The sequence below is a fragment of the Pelobates fuscus genome, chromosome 9 (genome assembly GCF_036172605.1).
Source record: "Pelobates fuscus isolate aPelFus1 chromosome 9, aPelFus1.pri, whole genome shotgun sequence".
Taxonomy (NCBI): domain Eukaryota; kingdom Metazoa; phylum Chordata; class Amphibia; order Anura; family Pelobatidae; genus Pelobates; species Pelobates fuscus.
The window spans coordinates 72176607-72196750 of NC_086325.1; the positions used below are offsets into that span (position 1 = coordinate 72176607).

At 42.2% G+C, this 20144-nt stretch overlaps 1 protein-coding gene across 1 annotated transcript; it reads right to left on the reverse strand.

Annotated features, from left to right (window-relative positions):
* Nucleotides 1-4042: 4042 nt before the first annotated feature.
* On the reverse strand, nucleotides 4043-19397 carry UPRT (uracil phosphoribosyltransferase homolog). Its single transcript, XM_063433552.1, has 7 exons — nucleotides 19096-19397; nucleotides 10648-10690; nucleotides 9762-9831; nucleotides 8025-8087; nucleotides 6854-7015; nucleotides 5821-5919; nucleotides 4043-4507 (listed from the first exon to the last, which is right to left on the reverse strand). Exons 1-7 carry the CDS (start codon nucleotides 19314-19316, stop codon nucleotides 4401-4403), a joined length of 765 nt encoding a protein of 254 aa, XP_063289622.1. The 5' UTR covers nucleotides 19317-19397; the 3' UTR covers nucleotides 4043-4400.
* Between the last annotated feature and the right edge of the window lie 747 nt (nucleotides 19398-20144).

The window sequence follows — 20144 nt, forward strand, 5'->3', positions numbered from 1 at the left end:
GGTCCGTTGAGAAGTCAGACTTATGAATCAATACTTGTTCCACCTCTCCACGAGAAGGCTTTAGCTTAATTTCCTGAATGTAATATGACCAGTTTTGTTTAACATAATCAGGAAGCTGCCCATGAGGGACCTCTCTGCCTATGATTCTGGCAGAGAACCACAGGATGAAAGAAGATGTGTATCATCAGAGGAAATAATTTGCAACTAGAATTTATATGTGGAATGTAATGGACACTCGTGACTCATTCAACTGTGAAACTCAACCAGTCTTCATGAATGTGATGAAAGTTATAGCTCACAGCATTTCGGATGCATGTTCCTCAATGACAAAGTTCCATTTCAAACTGCTAGTAATTGTGTAACAGGTTAAGGGTTATTCACTCAAATAAGGATTGCTGGGATGTCAGAGTGAATTTAAAATTTAGGACAAAAGTATCTGAACTGGAAGTATGTTACTTGGATAGTTTTTGCCAGATAGGCTATATGGTCTTACATTTAAAATTCTGTTTGAATACCTGACATCTCACATTAGTGAATAACCCTCCTAGTGATGGATAAACAGCCAACAAATACAAATTAGCAAATCATTTAATAACATTTAAGCCTATCTGCATATGAAGTCTCATTTCCCTAACTTCTATTTTGTCTGGAAAGACACAGTTTGTGTCTTGTTAGTAATGAAGTGGGTTAATTCAATTGTTAAATGGGATTTAAATGGGAAGCTTCTCCAGGCCCAAGCCCAATCATGTAGCAGAGGAAATACAAGTTTGACAGGAATATCTGCAGAAAATAAATCAAGCAGCTGCTATTAAGACATCCAATTAATTAATAAACAATGTTAAAAATACAATTACTCCACAATCCCATATAAGACAGCTGTTAGTGAGACAGGATAAATTAAAAATGGGAAAAAAAATAATAATAGGGGCTTACTCTTAAAGCAGTGCTTTAGTAGTAGGTTTAATTCATTTTCCTGCCTAATCCATCAGTATGCTCAAAAAATGTTAACATAATATATATATATATATATTATTTTTTTTAAATGCATTAAATAAATCTAAAGTATTTGTCTTAAACAAATGCATGCAATTTTAAGTTGCAGACCGCCACCTACAAGCCAATGTAGACTTCGCAGCTGGCAAGGGCTCATTGCTATAAGGCAACATGATTCTTTAGTAAGTTTGTGCAATATTAAAGAAACAGACCATTATGTTAAGTTTAACTCTGTCTCGTTCCAGTCCATAAAGCGATGCCATTTTTTCCCCCCGACTGTGTGGTATACTTGGTGCCCATCAGAGGGCTCTACATGGTTAATGAACCATAAAATCTAACCTTTAATGGAACACTCCAGCACACTATAGTGTAACTAGTCAAACCGTTTGACAGCTTACCTTAAGTCCATTGGGCACTAATCATCTCTTCCATTGACAGCCTGTAGCTCTCCGTTCTGACCTAACCTCAGGGAGGCGCTTGTTGACTAGGAGTGCTCAGCTGACTCTCTCATTCATTTAACTGGTCAGAAGTGCTAACAAAAGCTCCATGCAGAAGGAGGTAACAAGCACCCAGAAGACACCAGGTAATTTGTCAAACCATTTTTAAACGGTTACCCTACTTACCCTGGGAAGGTCACCAGCGCACTTTTGGCAGCATAAACCACTACAGCCTGTAGTGTAGTGGATACAGGGCCGGCCTGTCCATAGGCCGTTGTGGAACCATGGCTTCAGGCGGCACTCGGAAATGCCGCCCCTGTCATCATCTAAATCAGGAGTTCCCAACCAATGGCAGAGGTGCAGCTACACCGCACAGGTTGGGAACCTGTGTCAGGGTCCATCGGGTGGCCCATGCCTTTAGGGCCACCCAATGGACATGTGCAAAGATGGGCCCGGTTATGTGCTGCAGCTCTTTAACACACAGAACCAGACGCAGGAAGGAGCCGGATCGGGAGAGCAGGCCCCCCAACTCCCATCAACCACAGCCAACAGTTGGTAGGAAACCGGAGGGTGGCTAAATTGTTTAATGTGTGTATCTATCTGTGTATGTATATGTGATACACTGAAACGCATACAGATGTACAGACACAGATACAAACACTGCCACACATGCAGACACACTGATACACATTCAGATACACAGTGTATAGGTAAGTGTATTCGCTGCAGTGCACACAGACACACACATAGGCACACGGGGGTGGGGAGTTGGGCAGCATTTCATCCTTGTACCCAGGCAGCAAAATGTCTTCGGTCGGCGCTGAGTGGTTATGTTGCCTGGTGAGTTTCTTTAATGCAAACCTTATTCCTTTCTTGGAGAAACAGGAATATGCAAAAAAAAAAAATGTCAGGATTATTCAACTAAATGAGAATAGCTGGAAATACTATGTGAATATGAAAATTCAATCCAAAGTAGTATAAAATTTATACTTACATTTTAGCCTTACATTTGAAATTCACTTAGTTCGCTTTGAATTTGTCAGCTATCACTTGAGTAACCCTGTAAACCCGAGATGTAGTATTCTACAGCCACCCTGAACTGGGAAATGTCAGTATAAGAGCAGAAACATTAAAGGGATACTGTAGACACAATAATTTTCATCTCATTGAATTGGTTAGTGTGGTCCCTTTATTCACTGTTTAGCCATATTTAAGCAGTTTCACACAAATTAGGATCCCTGGCCACCCACAACCTCGTGGCCCCTACTTGAAGTGAGACTGGAGTAGAGATTACACACTTCCTTCTAGCATTACCAATTCATACCTGCTTGGGCCAATAAGGAAGCATTAGCCTGAGCAGCATTGGGTGGCTGTGATAGGCTGAATGTGGTCAGCTGACACTTTCAGCCTATCACATCTACCCAATGCTGCTCAGGCTAATGCTTCCTTATTGGCCCAAGCAGCACAGATGGAATGGGCTGCTGGGGACTCTAGACAATATAACCACTTCAATTAGATGAAGCAGTTACAGTGCCTACAGTGTCCCTTTAAATTAATCTGACCTTTGTTATCCAACATCAGTAAAGTGCTTCCTTCTGACATAGCATTTTTCTTTGTTGTAGCAAAATGTGTTTTTCCGAAAGATGTCTGCAAGTGTTCCCTGGCACGAAACGGATATGTCTGCTCTAATTTCTAGTATATGGCTTCCACTCTAACATAAATGCACAAACTAATTGCAAGCCTATTCACTGCCTGAGCCATATTATCTGTCATTGCCAATTGGGATCAGATATTTTGTGTAGTTCTAAAAGCGATGATGCGCCACAAGCCGACAGACTAAGAGATAGTATATGCATCTGCACCGCAATCCCACATTAATAAACTCAATACATTGTATAACTCGTTCTGCCGATTTGTGCTACAATGTAATTACAGGACCCACCATTGTGACATGCTAAAAGAACTAAACTGTCTGTCGCTGGAATCCAGACGTACCCTTCATCTTTCCAGTCTTGTGTTTAAGAGCTTTTCTGGGAAACTCCCACCCTACCTGAGCAAAATGCTCTCCTCAGCTTTTCCCACCTCCTATAACCTCCGATCCAGTACCAGCACTTTATTTAGTCTACCTCAATACAAAAAGAAAGCGGCCCGATCCTCCTCCTCCTACAGAGCACCGCAATTGTGGAACGACCTCCCACACACTTTAAAATCTTCCCCAAGCCTAGAGTCCTTTAAGAGATCCCTCTCTACATACCTCAAAACAGAATGCACCTGTCATGGGTGATTATATATTTCCTACCTGTTCTATGGTAAATTTTGTATATATTGTTTTGGTATTTTGTATTTTATTGTACCCTATTGTATCAATGCAATGTTTTGTGGACCAGGACATACTTGAAAACGAGAGAAATCTCAATGTATCTTTTCTGCTAAAATATTTTATAAATAAAGTTCCTCTTCTCACTTTATAGATGTACACAATTGTTTTTAGTTCATGAAAGATGTACATAGTGTTCTACATTCTGCTATATTAGCACTTCCGCCCTATTAAGTCCTCTAGGTCTCCCCTTCCCCCACAGGTATGCCACACATTACTATTCAAACTTAACACATTTTCACCATATTACAATTGTATTTTTTACATTGCTGTAACAGTAATACATATAAATAAATACTTTTTGATGCCCTTGAATGCTTCAGCGCATGGTTACAAGCTGCTTTTGAACGAAATGTGCATTAAAACAGCCAGGGATCTCAATGAGCAATCCGTAATCAAGTAAAAATTCCATTCAGTTGGTGGCGGTGGTAAGGCAGACGTTTTGAGTGTAAAAAAAAAAAATGAACAGTAAAAATATTGCATATTCTCAAGTCCAATCAACGTGAGCTGGAGAAAGCAGCAATGTGCAAAGAGATGCAGGATGCTAACCAGCCGTTGACTATGTTTTCATCCAGCAGAAAGGTTTCAAGTCTTCAGTCTGTGCCAAAATATTTCTGTCCAAAGTGTGTGGGAGCGACTGGATGGACCTCAGTAGTTAGAATGGTGATATCAGGGAATTCCTGGATGATTGAGATGGCACCTTGATTGAAAGAAACCATAAAATGATTAGTTAAAAGGGGATAGGAATAATAATGCAGTTATTTAGCTTTTTTTTCAAATATTTTTTATTAAAAGTTTTTTTTTTGTCAATCTTTCTTTTATTAAGGCATAAAAGCAGGATACAGAATGGAAAAAGGGAAGTGCATGAATTGTCTACATAATAGGGTTCGTACATCGAAGACATTGTTTAATACATTTCCCAATTATCGATGCCTCATTTTTTATATTTTGAAAGTCGCTTAACGAAAACATTTTTCTTTTGTTTGTTTTTGGTTTTTTGTTACAGTTGTAGCTAATACTTATGCTCGTTGCTAGTAGGTCATTTGTGTAATCTTCTATGAAATGCATTGTTAACGGGTATTGGAGTATAGAGTGTGAGCTTTGCTCTTAAACTAATACCACGCTTTCTAGCATAGGCTATAAACTTTAAGTAGCATAACAAACAACTAGCCAGATTTGTGGTTAAACAAGATAAACTTAATTTATTATTTAAAATATACAATATTTTGTATTTTATATAAATAATAAATTAAGTTTGGCTATATCTCTGTGCCATTCATATGATTTTTTTATTACAACTATTTTTTATCTACTTTCCTGGCATTTTATATATCCTGAGGTGGGGATTATACCGCCCACGCTATATCTCAAGTGCAGTGTGATCTGCACTTTAATTTGTGAGTATATTTCTTTTTCTTTTTATTTATACCACATTTTATCATCAGAGAGCACTATCTGTTGTCCCTATTTTTTCCCTTCTCCTGAGAATTGGACAGCACCAGACCCAAAGTGGACAAGATTTCGTTATATCCTACAAGCAGGGATTATACTGCTGAACACCTGTTACCCTAGAGCTGGTTATAGCTCATGTAAATGTGAGTGTATTACATCTTATTATTTTTCTGCCACGTACCCTATACACTCTGCACGATTGGTCCTTTTCCTTTTGTGTTTTCCATATCACGGGAGGATCTGAAGTATCAAAGAAAGAGAGAACACCCTACCAGTGGAACGTGTGAAACAGACATTTTATTATTTATTTTTTATTATATTTTATATTGGGACTAATTTTATTTAGTTTTATTTTTGCGCAGCCTTTCTCTTTTTCCTGTACATTCTCACTCCAGAGGGTTAGAGGGTGACCCTCTGTAAGGTTGCTGCCTACTTATCATATTATTAGCGCTAACCTATCTTTTACTTTTTTTTCCTTCAATTGTGAGAGTGATGGAATCACTTTATTCCACTGCCATGACACAGATTTGATAATGCGAGGCAAACTGAGCACATTCTTACCATGTGGAGTAGAAAAAAGACTGAGAATTATTATACAAGCAGGCTGGACTCCGTGTTCAATCAGGACCTTCACAGCCTCAATAACTGTATTGCCAGTGCCTAGTAAAAAAGACAGAGGATAAAAGTAGCCAATCATTAGCCAGATAGCTATATATCTTCAATCCTAGCCATTTACAGCACAACACAAAGACATTTACATTAACAAATACAGTTTGGGGTTCTGTTCGCTAAACATTTATCAGTTAATGTACCTCTTCGTAAATTAACACTGTAGGCAGCGTAACAAATTCCAAGGGATTAAAGTGATCTTAGTGCCTGGAGTCAGTGGGTGCCGGGTCACACATCACTGCTAAACAATTTACTCGCTGTTTACTAGAAAGTCATAGCTCCGACAGCCCTGCCTTGATACATGATGTGGTGGCGGTGGAGCCATATTTCCGCCTCCTGCCATACCAATTCATATCGGGGGTTTCTAGTAGCTCTACACTTTCAGGCTTTCATTGCCCGCTACCCCTGGTATGGCATTAAGTGGAGAATAGATCAGCCTCTGCCATTTTGCCAGCGGAGGCCGGCTTTAGGTTGGCAGGGAACAAGCAGTGCAGATTAATGGTGAATAGCTCATTTAGCAGTCATGCAGACCTAGTACCCACGGACTGCAGACATCATAACCACTTCAGTGTCCCTTAAATGAAAATAGTGTCTGGCTCCTAACAGGTGCCCCTGGCTCCCAGATGCTAGGGGAATTTGCCAAGTCATGCAATAACAGAACTCTTATTTCATTGTGAACTCTTTCCATGTAACAGAGCATAATCGAAACATAAAACTGTAATGCTATTCTCTTTTTTCACCACACATCCTTGAGCTTGATCCAGCTCAAGTCATTTTTAAGTCTATAAATTACACTTTCTAAAAATGGAAGTGTACTAGTTGCTAGTAAATCAGAAATCTCCCTAAACACCCTCTTGCTCTACTTATGCATGCACACCTCCCGTTTACAAAAAGAGAAGTGGCACCTGCTTAAAGAAGTACTCACTTAGTATAGGGTACATTAACAAAACCTTCCTTCTGTAGATATCCGGAGGGAATTTGGCATAGTAAACTTTAGCCCGTTGTGTTTCCTCGTCACTCTGTATTAGAATCTTTCCAATGCGGATAGAGCGGCAGCAGTCTCTTAGCCCTTGTTCCATGGCCTCACCTGCACAGTGACAAAGGAATGAGAACATAATGTCTAGGTCAGCTGGTGAGTACAAGTTCTGTGGTCTATTCTATTTCATTCTGGGTATATCATTACGTTTATCGAATGCACCAACAGGGTTTGTATATTCAAGCTCCTAAATTGATAAAGTACTTAACTATGCTCGAAAAACTTAAAATGCTTGGTGGATTTTTGCCCAAAGATCCATAAATGCAAATATGTAAAGTAAGACTGAGGTCAAACATTTTCACGAAGGACACTCTTAACATAATAATCCGTTATTACCTGGTGCCATGGCCAAAAATAGGGGACTAGGCATATGATCCAACCCCCCTTGTATTTAATTGTAGCCCACATCTGCTGCCCCAGGTCACCCTGGGTATAATAGTTATAGTCTCACTCATTAAAATCTCCCTCCTCCCCCTTAGTTTTGTAGTTTGTTTTTTAAAAATCGCCCCAACCTGCTGGTTACACACCATTATTTCATTAAACATCACCCACCTAATACCCACAGTTGGAGAACAGTAATCAGCTCACCTCATTATTTCAGTTAAAGCAGTCACCCGATGCCCAGTCCACCCTCTTGTTATTTTATAGTGCGCATTCCCAGGGGATGGGGCCTTTCTAGTTACAAGGCATCAATAGCTGGTCATTTGCTAAATTATAGCTATAGTGAACATCTGCTGGCTGCTAACTGTTTAGTAGATATGCCTCCACCTGTCACATGACAGGTGGGGCTAAGGGAGGTTATGAACTTCCCATATAGTAACATGGGGGTCATATTGACCACCATAAGCTTGTTTTCCTCCCCCCATTTATTTTACTCTGGAGGCTGGCAATTTGCACTTTAGTTAAATGACCTTGAATATGTTTCATGTCTCAATGAACCATAACAATTCACACTACCTATTGTAGAAGAGACCGCCACTATGTAGAAGGTGGAGATCTGCCATAGTGAAAAAAAAAAAAAAAAAAAAGACAGCGAAATGATCATTATGACATTACTCACCACTCCTCATAATGCTCACTCCACAGTTTCCTTTTTCAAATTTTACTCCTTCGTACTTGTAACCTGTTATTAGAAGAACTGGTTATTTCACTGTAAAGCAATAAAAATACTTTTTAAATGATTTGAAAAGTCTAAAATACTACAAGTAAAAAACATTTTACTCAGAGTTACAAGGTTATGATATAGTCAGCCAAGAAAAATATATAAATCTCTTTTCTAAAGTTCTCTAATCTCCTCCACTTGTTATTTACCAAGTTCATCCTCCCTCCCTGCTCTTTTCACCACTTTTCTATTTCTGGTCTTTGCTCTTCCTCTAGCATATTTTAATTTACAGAATACTGCAGTAATATGAAAAGCCAGCACTTATAAGTTTGGATAAATTTTTTGGGGGTTTGTTTTTTTTGTACCATCCCCATGCACAGTAAGGTTCAGAGAGAAGTCAGATATTCTATAATCTCTGGTTTGAAGAATTGTATGTGACATAGACCACTATAATTTGGCATAAACTTCTACTTAATAAACTATTCGAAATCATCTAACAGCCCCTTTTTCCCCTAGGCATAGTTGACATTAAATAAGTCTACAGTATATAATTTGATATGAAATGGGAAAGACTGGGGAGGGCCTAGTGTGACCGTTTAGCAGATATCCCCAGCTAACAAGATGTCAGACATATCAACACAAATCAAGGTTGTTTTGCTCTGTTTGGTTTACTAAATTAAAGGGAAACTCCAGTGCCAGGAAAACAATCCGTTTTCCTGGCACTGGAGGGTCCCTCTCCCTCCCACCCCCCAATCCCCAGTTGCTGAAGGGGTGAAAACCCCTTCAGTCACTTACCTCAGGCAGCGACATGTCCCACGTCGCTGCCTGCTCCTCCCCCGCCGCTCCACCTTCTTCCTCTGTCGGCCGGTGGGCGAGACTGATCCCGCCCACCGGACGAGGAGACCTAATGCGCATGCGCGGTGGCGCACCCCATAGGAAAGCATTGAAAATGAATTTCAATGCTTCCCTATGGGGAATAGAGCAACGCTGGAGGTCCTCACACAGCGTGAGGACTTCCAGCGACGCTCTAGCACAGATAATCTGTGCTAGGGACCAGGAAGTTCCCTCTAGTGGCTGTCTAATAGACAGCCACTAGGGGAGGACTTAACCCTGCAAGGTAATTATTGCAGTTAATAAAAAACTGCAATCATTACACTTGCAGGGTTAAGGGTAGTGGGAGTTGGCACCCAGACCACTCCAATGAGCAGAAGTGGTCTGGGTGCCTGGAGTGTCCCTTTAACCAATAAAATTGCTAGGAGTAGGGAATGCTGAATAACACTAAAGAAAAGAGAGAGAACTGAAAGGAACACTATTGCGTTCCTAATTTTTTATTTTTTATAAATGTGATCAGAAGAGGGGTGAAAAAAAAAAAAAAAAACTGTACCAAACTCTATTCCTTTGCTGGCACCACAGAATTAAAGGACTGAAAAGCATAAATAGCTGTGCAACAGCAGTTTCTCTAATTCTCTGTCAGGATGCACCATATCTATCGTAGTCAGCTGGACCTCCAGTAGAGACGGTCAGATACTGCTTTTAAGAAATCTGGATGGTTTGGCTGCTTGTAGTATTCAAACTTGAGTGCTCATGGAGAACTGGCCAGGAGAGGAAAATGTCCTAACTCCGTAAACAAGGCTAGTGGCAATGCCAAGTATTTGAATCAACCAGGAATACAATGCAACATCTATCTAAATTTACCAGTAGGTGTAGTGACTGTGCATTCTGTATATGGAAGCTGATTCAAGCCTTCTTCAACAACTAGTCGGATCTGAAATGGTAAAAAAAAAAAAGCCATGTGAAAACCAATTTATTCAATTGGCGCTTAGCATAGAAAAGTGAAAGTGTCAGAACAGCATGAGTTTATAGGAAGTTCTTCATTGATGCTTAAGGGTTTGGAGGGACTATCCCTGGTCAACGTTAAGGGAGCCAGGAGCGGCCAGGCCTGTGGGCAGCACGTGGTGGCTTGCATACAGGCCAGAGGCTGGTGTAGCGTCATTCTTACCCACGCTATGCTTATTAAGGTTCAAAACATGCCAGAGGTCAGAGTGGGTGATATGTCACTAATTAGGGATGGTCAACATATGATTTTTCATATATGCGTACAACACTTCATTTTGTATTGTATATTTTATATGTACAATCTTCTGACAGATAATTCATTTCTGCTTTGAGGGGTGTAATTCTTATGCATATTTCAGATATTGTCTAAATTATCTTTCATTAAATGATGTGATTGTAAAACTGTACAATGAAATTACAAATTGTAAAAAAATTGAATGGAAAAAACAACAAAAACAAAACATTTTGACACACTAGAAGTATAATTACACAGATTTACAGTGCAGTTTTCATAGTAATTCTAATTTATGGAAAACCACAGACAGCGTTATTGACTTATAGGAACACTATAGTCACTCAGACCATTTCATCTCAATTAAATGGTTTGGGTGCAGGAATGTATGGGGAATCTTTATAACTTAGCTACTTGCTCTAAATTTTAAATATTTTATTTTTAATACACCACTCGGTAAATAAACCACAGAATGTCTACTGTATCCAGCTATGTTAATTCACTACTACATACCAACCGGTCCGCAGAGAATACAAAGTCGCCTCTGCTTGTGGTCCTGTGGATAAGAAGAGAAAGAACAGAAATTACAGATTATATTACAATTCTATACATCTACTTTGTTAAAAGATTCTGCCATATAATTAGAAGAAGAAGAAAAAAAGGTAATGCTTGTAGCATACAAACGTTTATCAAGCTGGCTTACATTTTGGAATTCATAGATAGTTTATTCAGTGACAGCAACACATGGATACCATAGTGAGGTAATTTCCAGATCAGGCCTATTTCAGCAAATGGGGCTGATGATGCTGCTCGTCATCTTCAGGGACAAATAACATCTGACCACAACAGGTGCTCTGTACACTCAGGATTCTGACAAGTACAGTGTGAAGTTCTAAAGATACACACATCAGTGCATCAATAACTTGTCACAGAGAACCAAGATCATTGTATTTCCGGTCATAAAAGTTCATTGCATAGAAAAGGGCTTGCTCCACTCATGTGCTATAAAAATCCATAGTAGGTCGCCTTATCTAGGACAGTTTTTTTTAACCTGTCTGCCATAATGTAAAGATCAAGAGATTCTGAAAATGAAGACTGCTAGCACCATAACTACTAAAGCATGCTTTTTTTTTTGCCATCTTTCATTTTGATGCTCTCAGTCACTGTCAATTATGCCTGTGTTTGGATAGAACTCAGATAAAAGGCTTGACTAATTATCATGCAATGGTACCAGTTCTCTACTGCCATGAAAACCACTAAAGTGGTTATGTTGTCTAGATTGACCCTCTAACCCTGTGGATCCAGAAGATGAAGTGGATTTGTGTACAGGAACTCCCATTAATCTAAGTCAAGCTCCATCCAGGCGTGTTCTTCCCTAGGTAAATGATAAGAGTAGGTAGTCTGTTATAACAGCCTCCTCATCATGTATTGGTCACATTAAATGCATCAATGATACATCCCAATTTTATGTCTTTATTATATCTTACTAAAATGTAAACATATCTTGGTCTTTCAGGCTAGGATACTCCTCAGTGAAGCAAGGCCTCTGGGCTAGTCATATATGGGGTAGCTCCCCTTTTATATTTACATCCCACTTGTACGCTGTATCCACTATACTGCCCCTGTTGGGCCTCACTAATGTGCCTGTGGCACTTTCTGGGTTGGGTGACCCCCTCCCTATGACTGTACGGTTGGGTCCTATGATACAGACTCTGAGGGTGACCCCCTCCTTTATATGGCCTATTTTGCATGATATGATTGTGCTTGCTGGGTGACCCCTCTTGCACGCTGGATGACCCCCAAGCCTGCCTTGCCCAGGTGGCACATTGACTGTACCTTACTTTGGTTTCAGTGTCATCAGTAATGGCTGCCGAGGCTGGCTTCCATGCACCTGAGGGCCTACAAGCCTGGCTATGTGCCGCACTGGCCGACTCGCTACCTGAAACCCTTGCTGCCTATGGGACATACACCCGGCACCTCTGGGGCTTTGGTATGCTATTAAGGCGGCTCCCTCCACTCTGCAGACATGGGCTCCGTGTGCAAGACCTTGAACAGGTCATGGTGCGGTCACTGGCAAGGCCCACTAAAGTGGGAATGAGTCGGAATGTGAAGTGTATTTCAATTGACAGGCCCAGGTGGGTCCTTGAACGACCCTCACGCTATGTGAAAGACTATCCTGGACTCCGCTCTGACTGATTCGCTGAGGGCTCCTGCTGACACCCCAGGGGAAATCTTGGACCCCTTGGGTCACCTGCTCTTCGATCCACGTCTCCTCATACATCCTTGCTCTGCAGAATGGGCTCCCTCACGCCACATCGTGGAATTTCTCCGTTGTTGGCTTTGCTGCCCTTTGGACATGGAGGTCCGGGCAAAACTTTTGGCTGAATTCCCCGTCCGACACTGCCGTATAAGATGGCCCTTTCACCTGACTTTCCCCGGTGTTCGCCACCTTCATGAGGAGATCTGGGAAGGACCCTCACAAAGGCCTGGAACAGGGCCTACACTCTGCCCACGATAAACTGCTCGATCTCAGTGGGCCGTTGACACAAAATTTTCCTTATGGCGGATGATGCCCTACACGGCGGAGCTCCGGTTGATGCCCATCTCCTTCAGGAGTGGGCTCAAAGGGCTAGTTGTCTCCTGGGCAATGCTAATGTGGCCCTCAACTCAGAACACTGCAAGGAGACCCTATACAAGCAGGATAGCAAGCTGGCTGACTTGGCCTCCAAGGAATTGGGTCCGGTTCCCAAAGGTCTGCTCTTCGGTGACTCCTTCATGAAGGAATTGAAAGGTCACGTTTCTATTTCTACATCTCGCTTTTTTCCCCCTCAGTGGAAGGCCATCACAGGAGATCCGTGGGTTTTACAGACCATGTCTGGATTCTGGATCGATTTGTCAAACCTCCGATCCACGGCCGATATGTATCGACAAGGAGACTTTCGGCATGGCCCCTCTCGTTTCTTGGGCATTAATCTGCTCATGTGGCTGTTCACATGGGCTCAGCTTGGCCCCTTGGTACTTCACCTAGTTTTTGAAGACAGTCAGGGCAACAGAGGGCCAGAGGGTTCAGATCAATAGTCTATCTGGACAAGATCAGGCCATTCTGCATCAGCAGATGTCATTCACGACCCGCCTGCTCCAGGTCCCGGGGTTCGTCTTGTGGAGAAATCAATACGGACTCCCTCTAAACGGTCAGACCAGTTTCTGGGTTTTCATGGTCTATTCGTACAGGCGGTGCTCCGCCTTCCGATATCCAAGGTTTCTGCTATCAGGAAGAATATCAGGCCACGATGGGGGATCTGGCACAGACGATAGGACTGCGGTCATCCTCCATTCAGGTCCCATTCCCGGGACTCCTATGCTATCGGGCTCTCCAATGCGTGAAGGCGCACTCTCACACAAAATCGGTCGTATAAGACCGATGACCTGTCTTTCGCACGAAGCCCATCTGGAACTCCATTGGTGGCTTCAACACATGGAGGCCTGGCATGACAAGACAATACTCGGATCCCAGCCGGACTTCGTCCTGAAATCGTACGGCAATTGTCTGGGCTGGGACGCTACGTGAAATGGTGTGGCAACAGGAAGACTCTGGACTCCAGAGGAGAAGGCATTTCACATCAAATGGTTTGCGGGGTCGTTTGCCATTCGAAGTTTCACCACCGGGATAAGTCATTGCTTGCTGTTTCTATGCATGGACAACGTCCCAGCTGTCCGCTACATAAACCGGTTGTGGGGTTCAGTTTCACACTTCTGTCGGATCTAACAAGGGATCTCTACCAGCATTGTCTGGACAAGAAGTTATCGTTTGTGACGGAATACCCTCCGGGCCGGGTCAATCTAATGGCGGATTGTTTTTTTCTCGACACTGGAGACGCTAGCGTTTAGAAACTACATACTCCAGTGTTTCAGATGCTGGACTCCTGTCGAGGTCCCACATCCTGTGGATCTGTCCACATCTAAGGCGAATCACCAGGCGAATTTATTCTTCAGTTGGCTCCCGGATACCCTCAGCGAAGCAGTGGATGCGTTTTCCTGAGGAATGGCCTGATTAAGGGAAATTGTCTCTGCGCCAGTTTTTTCCACTAAGCTGGCTAGGCTGTTATGTCTTAATCTTTTTATCGCGTTTCTGATGTTCGTGCTTTGGATATAGTATCTTTCTCCTTTTCACCGGACGGTGCGTCTGTTTCTATTTCATGAAGACCGCAATCCATTTCATCTTCTGTGTCATATCCCTACTTTCCAGATAGGCCATGTCTCTGTGTGGCACGCTGCCTACGGATGTATATATCCAGGATCACATCCTTTCGCCCTTCTGCTCATGGGCAGCTGTTGATTTCCTACGTATGACCGTTTAGGGCTGTTCTGCACCTGTGATCGCTCATTGATTCGGTGGTTTCTTTGATCGGTTGGCGTAGCAAGTTACTTTGGGGCACATTCGGTTCGGGGCGCTGCAGCTTCAGCAGTTCCAGAAGCCGGTGGGCCCCTTACGGATATTCTCAGCACCGCTGATTGGTCTAGGGAATCGACGGTCCGTACTTTTTATTTCCGTCCACGATCTCATGTTTCTTCTGTTTTATGTCTGGGCGTTAGAATTGCAAATATGAAGCCTCCTGTGTAGTCATAAAATTAGGGATTATTCTAGCCTCGGTGAGGGAATAATCTAATTTTATTAAAGACAGAAATTCCCACTTTACGTTTCCCACCCATGAATTGTTTTTTTCTCTTATATTATTTGGGGGTATTGTTGTTTTTTGTAATGCATGGTCTCATGTTTGTTTAATAAATATTCTATTATACAGTTTTGGTTGTCCGTGTGCATTCATTCATCATGTACTATGACGTTGAAGTAATGTTGTATGTGGAATGACATCCTGCCTTTGCAGTTTACTTTCACAAGGTTTCTTTTTCCTTGCAGTGTAATCTGGGTTCCCTCTGGTTTTGGCAGTTTCTTCTCTAGATGTGCCTGTTACAAATTGGATTTGTTTGGTTTCATGCTCTCCTGCTCGACCTCAAAGAAAGAGGAAGTGGGAGGGTCTGACTGAGGGACTTTTATACTGCTGTTACTTTGTTCTGATTGGTTGTTTGTAAAAAAGTTATGTTTACTATTTCTTTGCTGCTGAAGGTTTCAGTAAAGAAGGTAAAGCAAATATTTGCCTCCTGTCTTTTAGGGATCGACCAATATTGATTATTTTTAGAGCCAATACCGATAATCTGTGAACTTTCAGGCCGATAACCAATAACTTACCGATATTCTGTACATTTACCATTTTGAAAAAATATATTATTTCTACACAAATCTACTGTTAACTGAACATGTTTATTTTTTTGCAAATCTTTTTTTTTTATTAAGATAAATGAACAAAACACACATGCCAGTCAGAATTTTGTATGTTTTCAAGAATATATGTGTGTAGTCGATACAGTGAGAGTATATGATTAGTGAATGCAGTGTGTGTTTGTGTAGTGAATACAGTGTATGTTTGTGTAGTGAATACAGTGTGTGTAGTTGATGCAGTGTGTGTTTGTGTAGTGTGTATATAATGAATGCAGAGTGTGTGCGTTTGTGTAGTGTGTGTATAGTGAATGCAGTGTGTGTGTGTGTAATGATTGTGCATATAATGAATGCAGAGTGTGTGTGTGTTTGTGAAGTGTGTGTATAGTGAATGCAGTGTGTTTGTGTAGTGTGTGTATAGTGAATGCAGTGCTGCTTCTTACTTGGCCAGGGAGGGAGGGAATATGGCATTCCCTGGAGGTCCGGTGGCATGGACTGTGCAGTGGGGGCCCGCAGCAAGCTCTTACTTCCCTTCCCAGCAGCTCCCTTCAGCTCCCCTGTCTAAATCTCGCGGCCAGCGTGCCATGCAGAGCGTTGCCATGGTAACCCTCTAGGGACTTGCGAGGGGAGCTGAAGGGAGCTGCTGGGAAAGTAAGAGCTTGCTGCGGGCCCTTCCGGGCTTGTCCTGGGCCTGGCGGTACTGGTATGTATTATTGGCAATATCGGTATCTCTATAGGCCGATACCGATTTGCCGAAAATATCGAATATCGGGCAGACAGATAATCGGTCGATCCCTACTGTCTTTGATAAAATTTTGATTATTCCATCACAGAGGCTAAAATAATCCCCAATTTTTAGTCGACTAAATTTTTGGAGATTTAGTCGACTAAAACCAAAACAAATCAGATGACTCAAATACGACTAAAACTAAAATGTTTTTTTTTTGGTAAAAAAAAAAACTAACTAAAGCTAAATTGAAATTTGCCGCCAAAATTAACACTGCACAGAGGGGCTGTGAAAGGGGCATAAGATACAAACAAGGAATTGGGAGAGAGACACAGAGGGGCTAGGGAAGGGGCAAAACAGAGGCTTTATTAAAACACATTAGATGTTAGTTGTGTCGACTAAAAACATTTCAGATGACTAAAATACAACAAACTGCTTTTTAGTCAAAAGTCTGACTAAAACTAAATTGAAATTTGCCACCAAAATGAACACGGACTTGCACAAAATAAGTGTGCATACAATTCTCCCTGCATGTTCTAATGTTGGTGACAAGTCACTTGCTGAGGGGAAAAAAAAAAAAAAGGAGAAAATAAATAAAAGTCTTCAACCGTAGTTCTTGACCAGAGTGTCTCTCCATTTTTACAAGTTAATATAATTTTAACCAGCTCAACAATTACAGCATTCTTACACAAACACATGCCATTAAGTTATTCAAAAACCTTTTTTTTTTTTTTTTTTTTCAGCTCTGCTATTTTAGATTGAATTTTGCCATTCAACTACAAGTCACTAAATAAGTAATATATCCTACGGGGGTTTATTAACTAAACAACATATTGTAGCAAGTTGAAATCCAAACAGCAAAATCAGGGCCAATAGAGTCAAGTCGTGACCAAAGTTGAGTTGTACATTCTTTTCCATATCAGCTATTTTAACCTAGATTTAGCCATTGAGATTTCACTTCACTAAAATTTGACGTTCAGTGAATAAACTCCTACAGGCATTCAAAAGATAACATCTAGAATGTATGGGTTTTGTTTGTCTGTGTTCTAAACCCAATAAAAACCATAGATAAAGGGGGACGGGGCCTGACTGCTGTGGAGGACAGACACGTCTTGGACAAGTTCCTCCACTACAGGTCAGTTTGAGACAAATGAAGCAATGCCTTTTGGTCCTGAATCACCAGAAAAGCTGAAAAGCGGTCAGCGAAGTCCCGGGAGAATCTTGATCCCACTGTGGCAGATGTGGCCTGCTGCCCACTACCGGGTGGGAAAGACTGACAATCTCCTTAAACAGAGGCAGACAGTTCCACACAAGAGCCCCATTACCCCCATTCCATTGGACCGGTGGGGGTGATCCCGTTCCACTCCTGGGAGGCTGCCCAGGTCATGCTGAGGCACGAAATGAAACCCTCAGAGCAAGCGGTCCACACTGGGACTCACCTAACATGGCAGAGACCACATGGTTTCCACCCCTAGCGATGCAGACATTCACTCCCAGCTGGGTAGCCTCTTCTCCAACTTCTGGCAGCTCCAACCTTACCAGCTGCTCTCCTCGGGGCTCCCATACCAAGCCCTTGACTTCACAAGTGGAAAAGGCACCATCAAGGCAACTCACTAACCACAAGGTGACACAAAGGCATTCACCCAGGCGGAACACAGCTGGATCGCAACAAGAGTCAGCGGTACCATGGGAAATCCCAAATAAGATTAATCATCTGACTAACCTACCCTCATCTTGCCCTACAGTATGCCTCCTTAAAGCAGGACAGTGCCCTAAGAGGGCATAGGCGAAACAGAGCCATGGGACTGAGCTGCGAGCCAGAGTCTGTGACCATCCACATTATCCTCTCAACATACCCAAGTTGGAGAAACTTCATGTCTTATTGTTAACTGTCTATACATGGGCATCCTTCTTTGCAACTCTACCGTGTCTCTACCTTGATGTCTAGTTCTAATATTACTCCCTTTTTTTACAACGCTTAGCTGGGGTGCTCATGGGAGTACCTATTCTGTTGTATACACTATTGTTCTTCATCTTTTTTTTTTTAAAGTGCAACATATCTTGACTACTCTTACATACCTACTGTTGTCATAGCTTGTCATTACCAAAGTATGTATTTAACACTGCACTCTAAAAATAATGCAAACAAAAATTACAATGTATGCATATAACAAGGAAGCTGACCAACAGCTTATTCATAAAATAATCTCCTTTGTGTCATCACCAACGTACACCACTATGTATGGACAGGGAAGGGTAATGTGTCCAGATACCTTTGATCTGTAAGATTAGCAACGTATATAAAATCAAAAGCAGGTCACGGTGACAGCAACAGATAAATATCCCTGATTTAGGGATTATATCCCCTGGCTGTCTACCAGTCATGTTACGTCCTGGTTGTTTAGCTCAGTAGAGCTAAACGCAAGAGGCAGCAAATTCCCAGAACATCTGCCTTGCAAAGACTTCTTATTAAGCTCCATTGGGTTACATAAAGTCTGAGCTGGAGGAAAATGGGGAGAATTTGCAAAGGCTGCAGACAAGAGATCTGCAGCTTTTGCAATGTGTTTTTAGATATACCTCCATGGAATGCCCCTTTAATATTTATTGTTCTTCCGGCAGAAAATGAATTCTACAAACTATAGAACAACATTCTAATAGTCCATCATACAGGAGTGACAGGTTCTCATGAAGGCATGGTGGATCTGCCATGCGTATCATAATTGCACCTGTCAATGTCAACTTATAACCTCTAACCGAAATGGCCAAAAGCAATACCCGAGTTTTTTTGTAAAATGTAGAACTACAATTCCCATGATGCTTTCACTGGCAGTGTAAAGGCTGTAAAAGCATCATGTGAGTTGTAGCCCCTCAATAGCTGGAGAATTAAGCTTTCTCTATAGCCCCTGTAGGCTTCTTCCTATCACTCTCAGCCAGGCTCCCCTCCAGGGTGGCAGCTCACCTGTCCCTGATGATGGTCTGCAGCTCCCGAATCTGGTCATTCATGGGGAGCAGTTTGAGCTGGGGTCCCACTTCATGCAGGGGATCCTCGGGGACCTCCTGCACCGGGCTGCCGCTCCCCTTGCTCTCTTTGTCGGTGTCATTGCTGCTCCCGCTGCCGTCGGCGAAGCGGATCTGCCGGTGGACCGAATCGTGCTGCTGTTCGCCCGGCATGTTGTCCATGCAATCTGCGCCCCGGCAATCCCGGGCTCGATCTCGCGAGGACTACGGCCGAACGCACAGGTTGGTAGCTAGCACTGCCAATCATTAGCTGAGCCCGCCCGCACCTCGATCTTACGGTTCTGGTGCTGGGGGTTAGAGAAAAGTGGTGCGAGCGGAAATTTAATATTTTGCTTCTCCTCTCTAGAATAAAATAGTAGTTTGGGTTCTGTTTATTATTCAGATATGGAGTGTAAATTAACTGCGGAGTTCACCAATTAATTTGAAAATTGTATAATAAAATAAATGAGTTACAGGTTTATTCAGGAAACAATGAGTTTAAAGGATCACTATAGGGTCGGTGGTGGAATCTCGGTAAAAATAAATTTAGTAGGCCGAGATTACCACGTGGCATGTGTACGTGCATATGCTGACGTATCGATCAGTTGGTTGCACGTGGCAAGATACTGTGGTGGAATCTCGGTAAAAATAAATTTAGTAGGCCGAGATTACCACGTGGCATGTGTACGTGCATATGCTGACGTATCGATCAGTTGGTTGCACGTGGCAAGATACTGTGGTGGAATCTCGGTAAAAATAAATTTAGTAGGCCGAGATTACCACGTGGCATGTGTACGTGCATATGCTGACGTATCGATCAGTTAGTTGCACGTGGCAAGATACGATCAGTAGTGTACGGAGCATGTGCAAGAATACAGGATATGGTATTCCCCTCCTCCATTGTGCTGGACAAGCCATGCGGTCAAACAGGAAGTTAATTCTTATTTGTGTTGATTGGTTAAGAGAATGTGCGGGTGGAGCTTAATATGGGAGGAGTTATGTGCCTATATA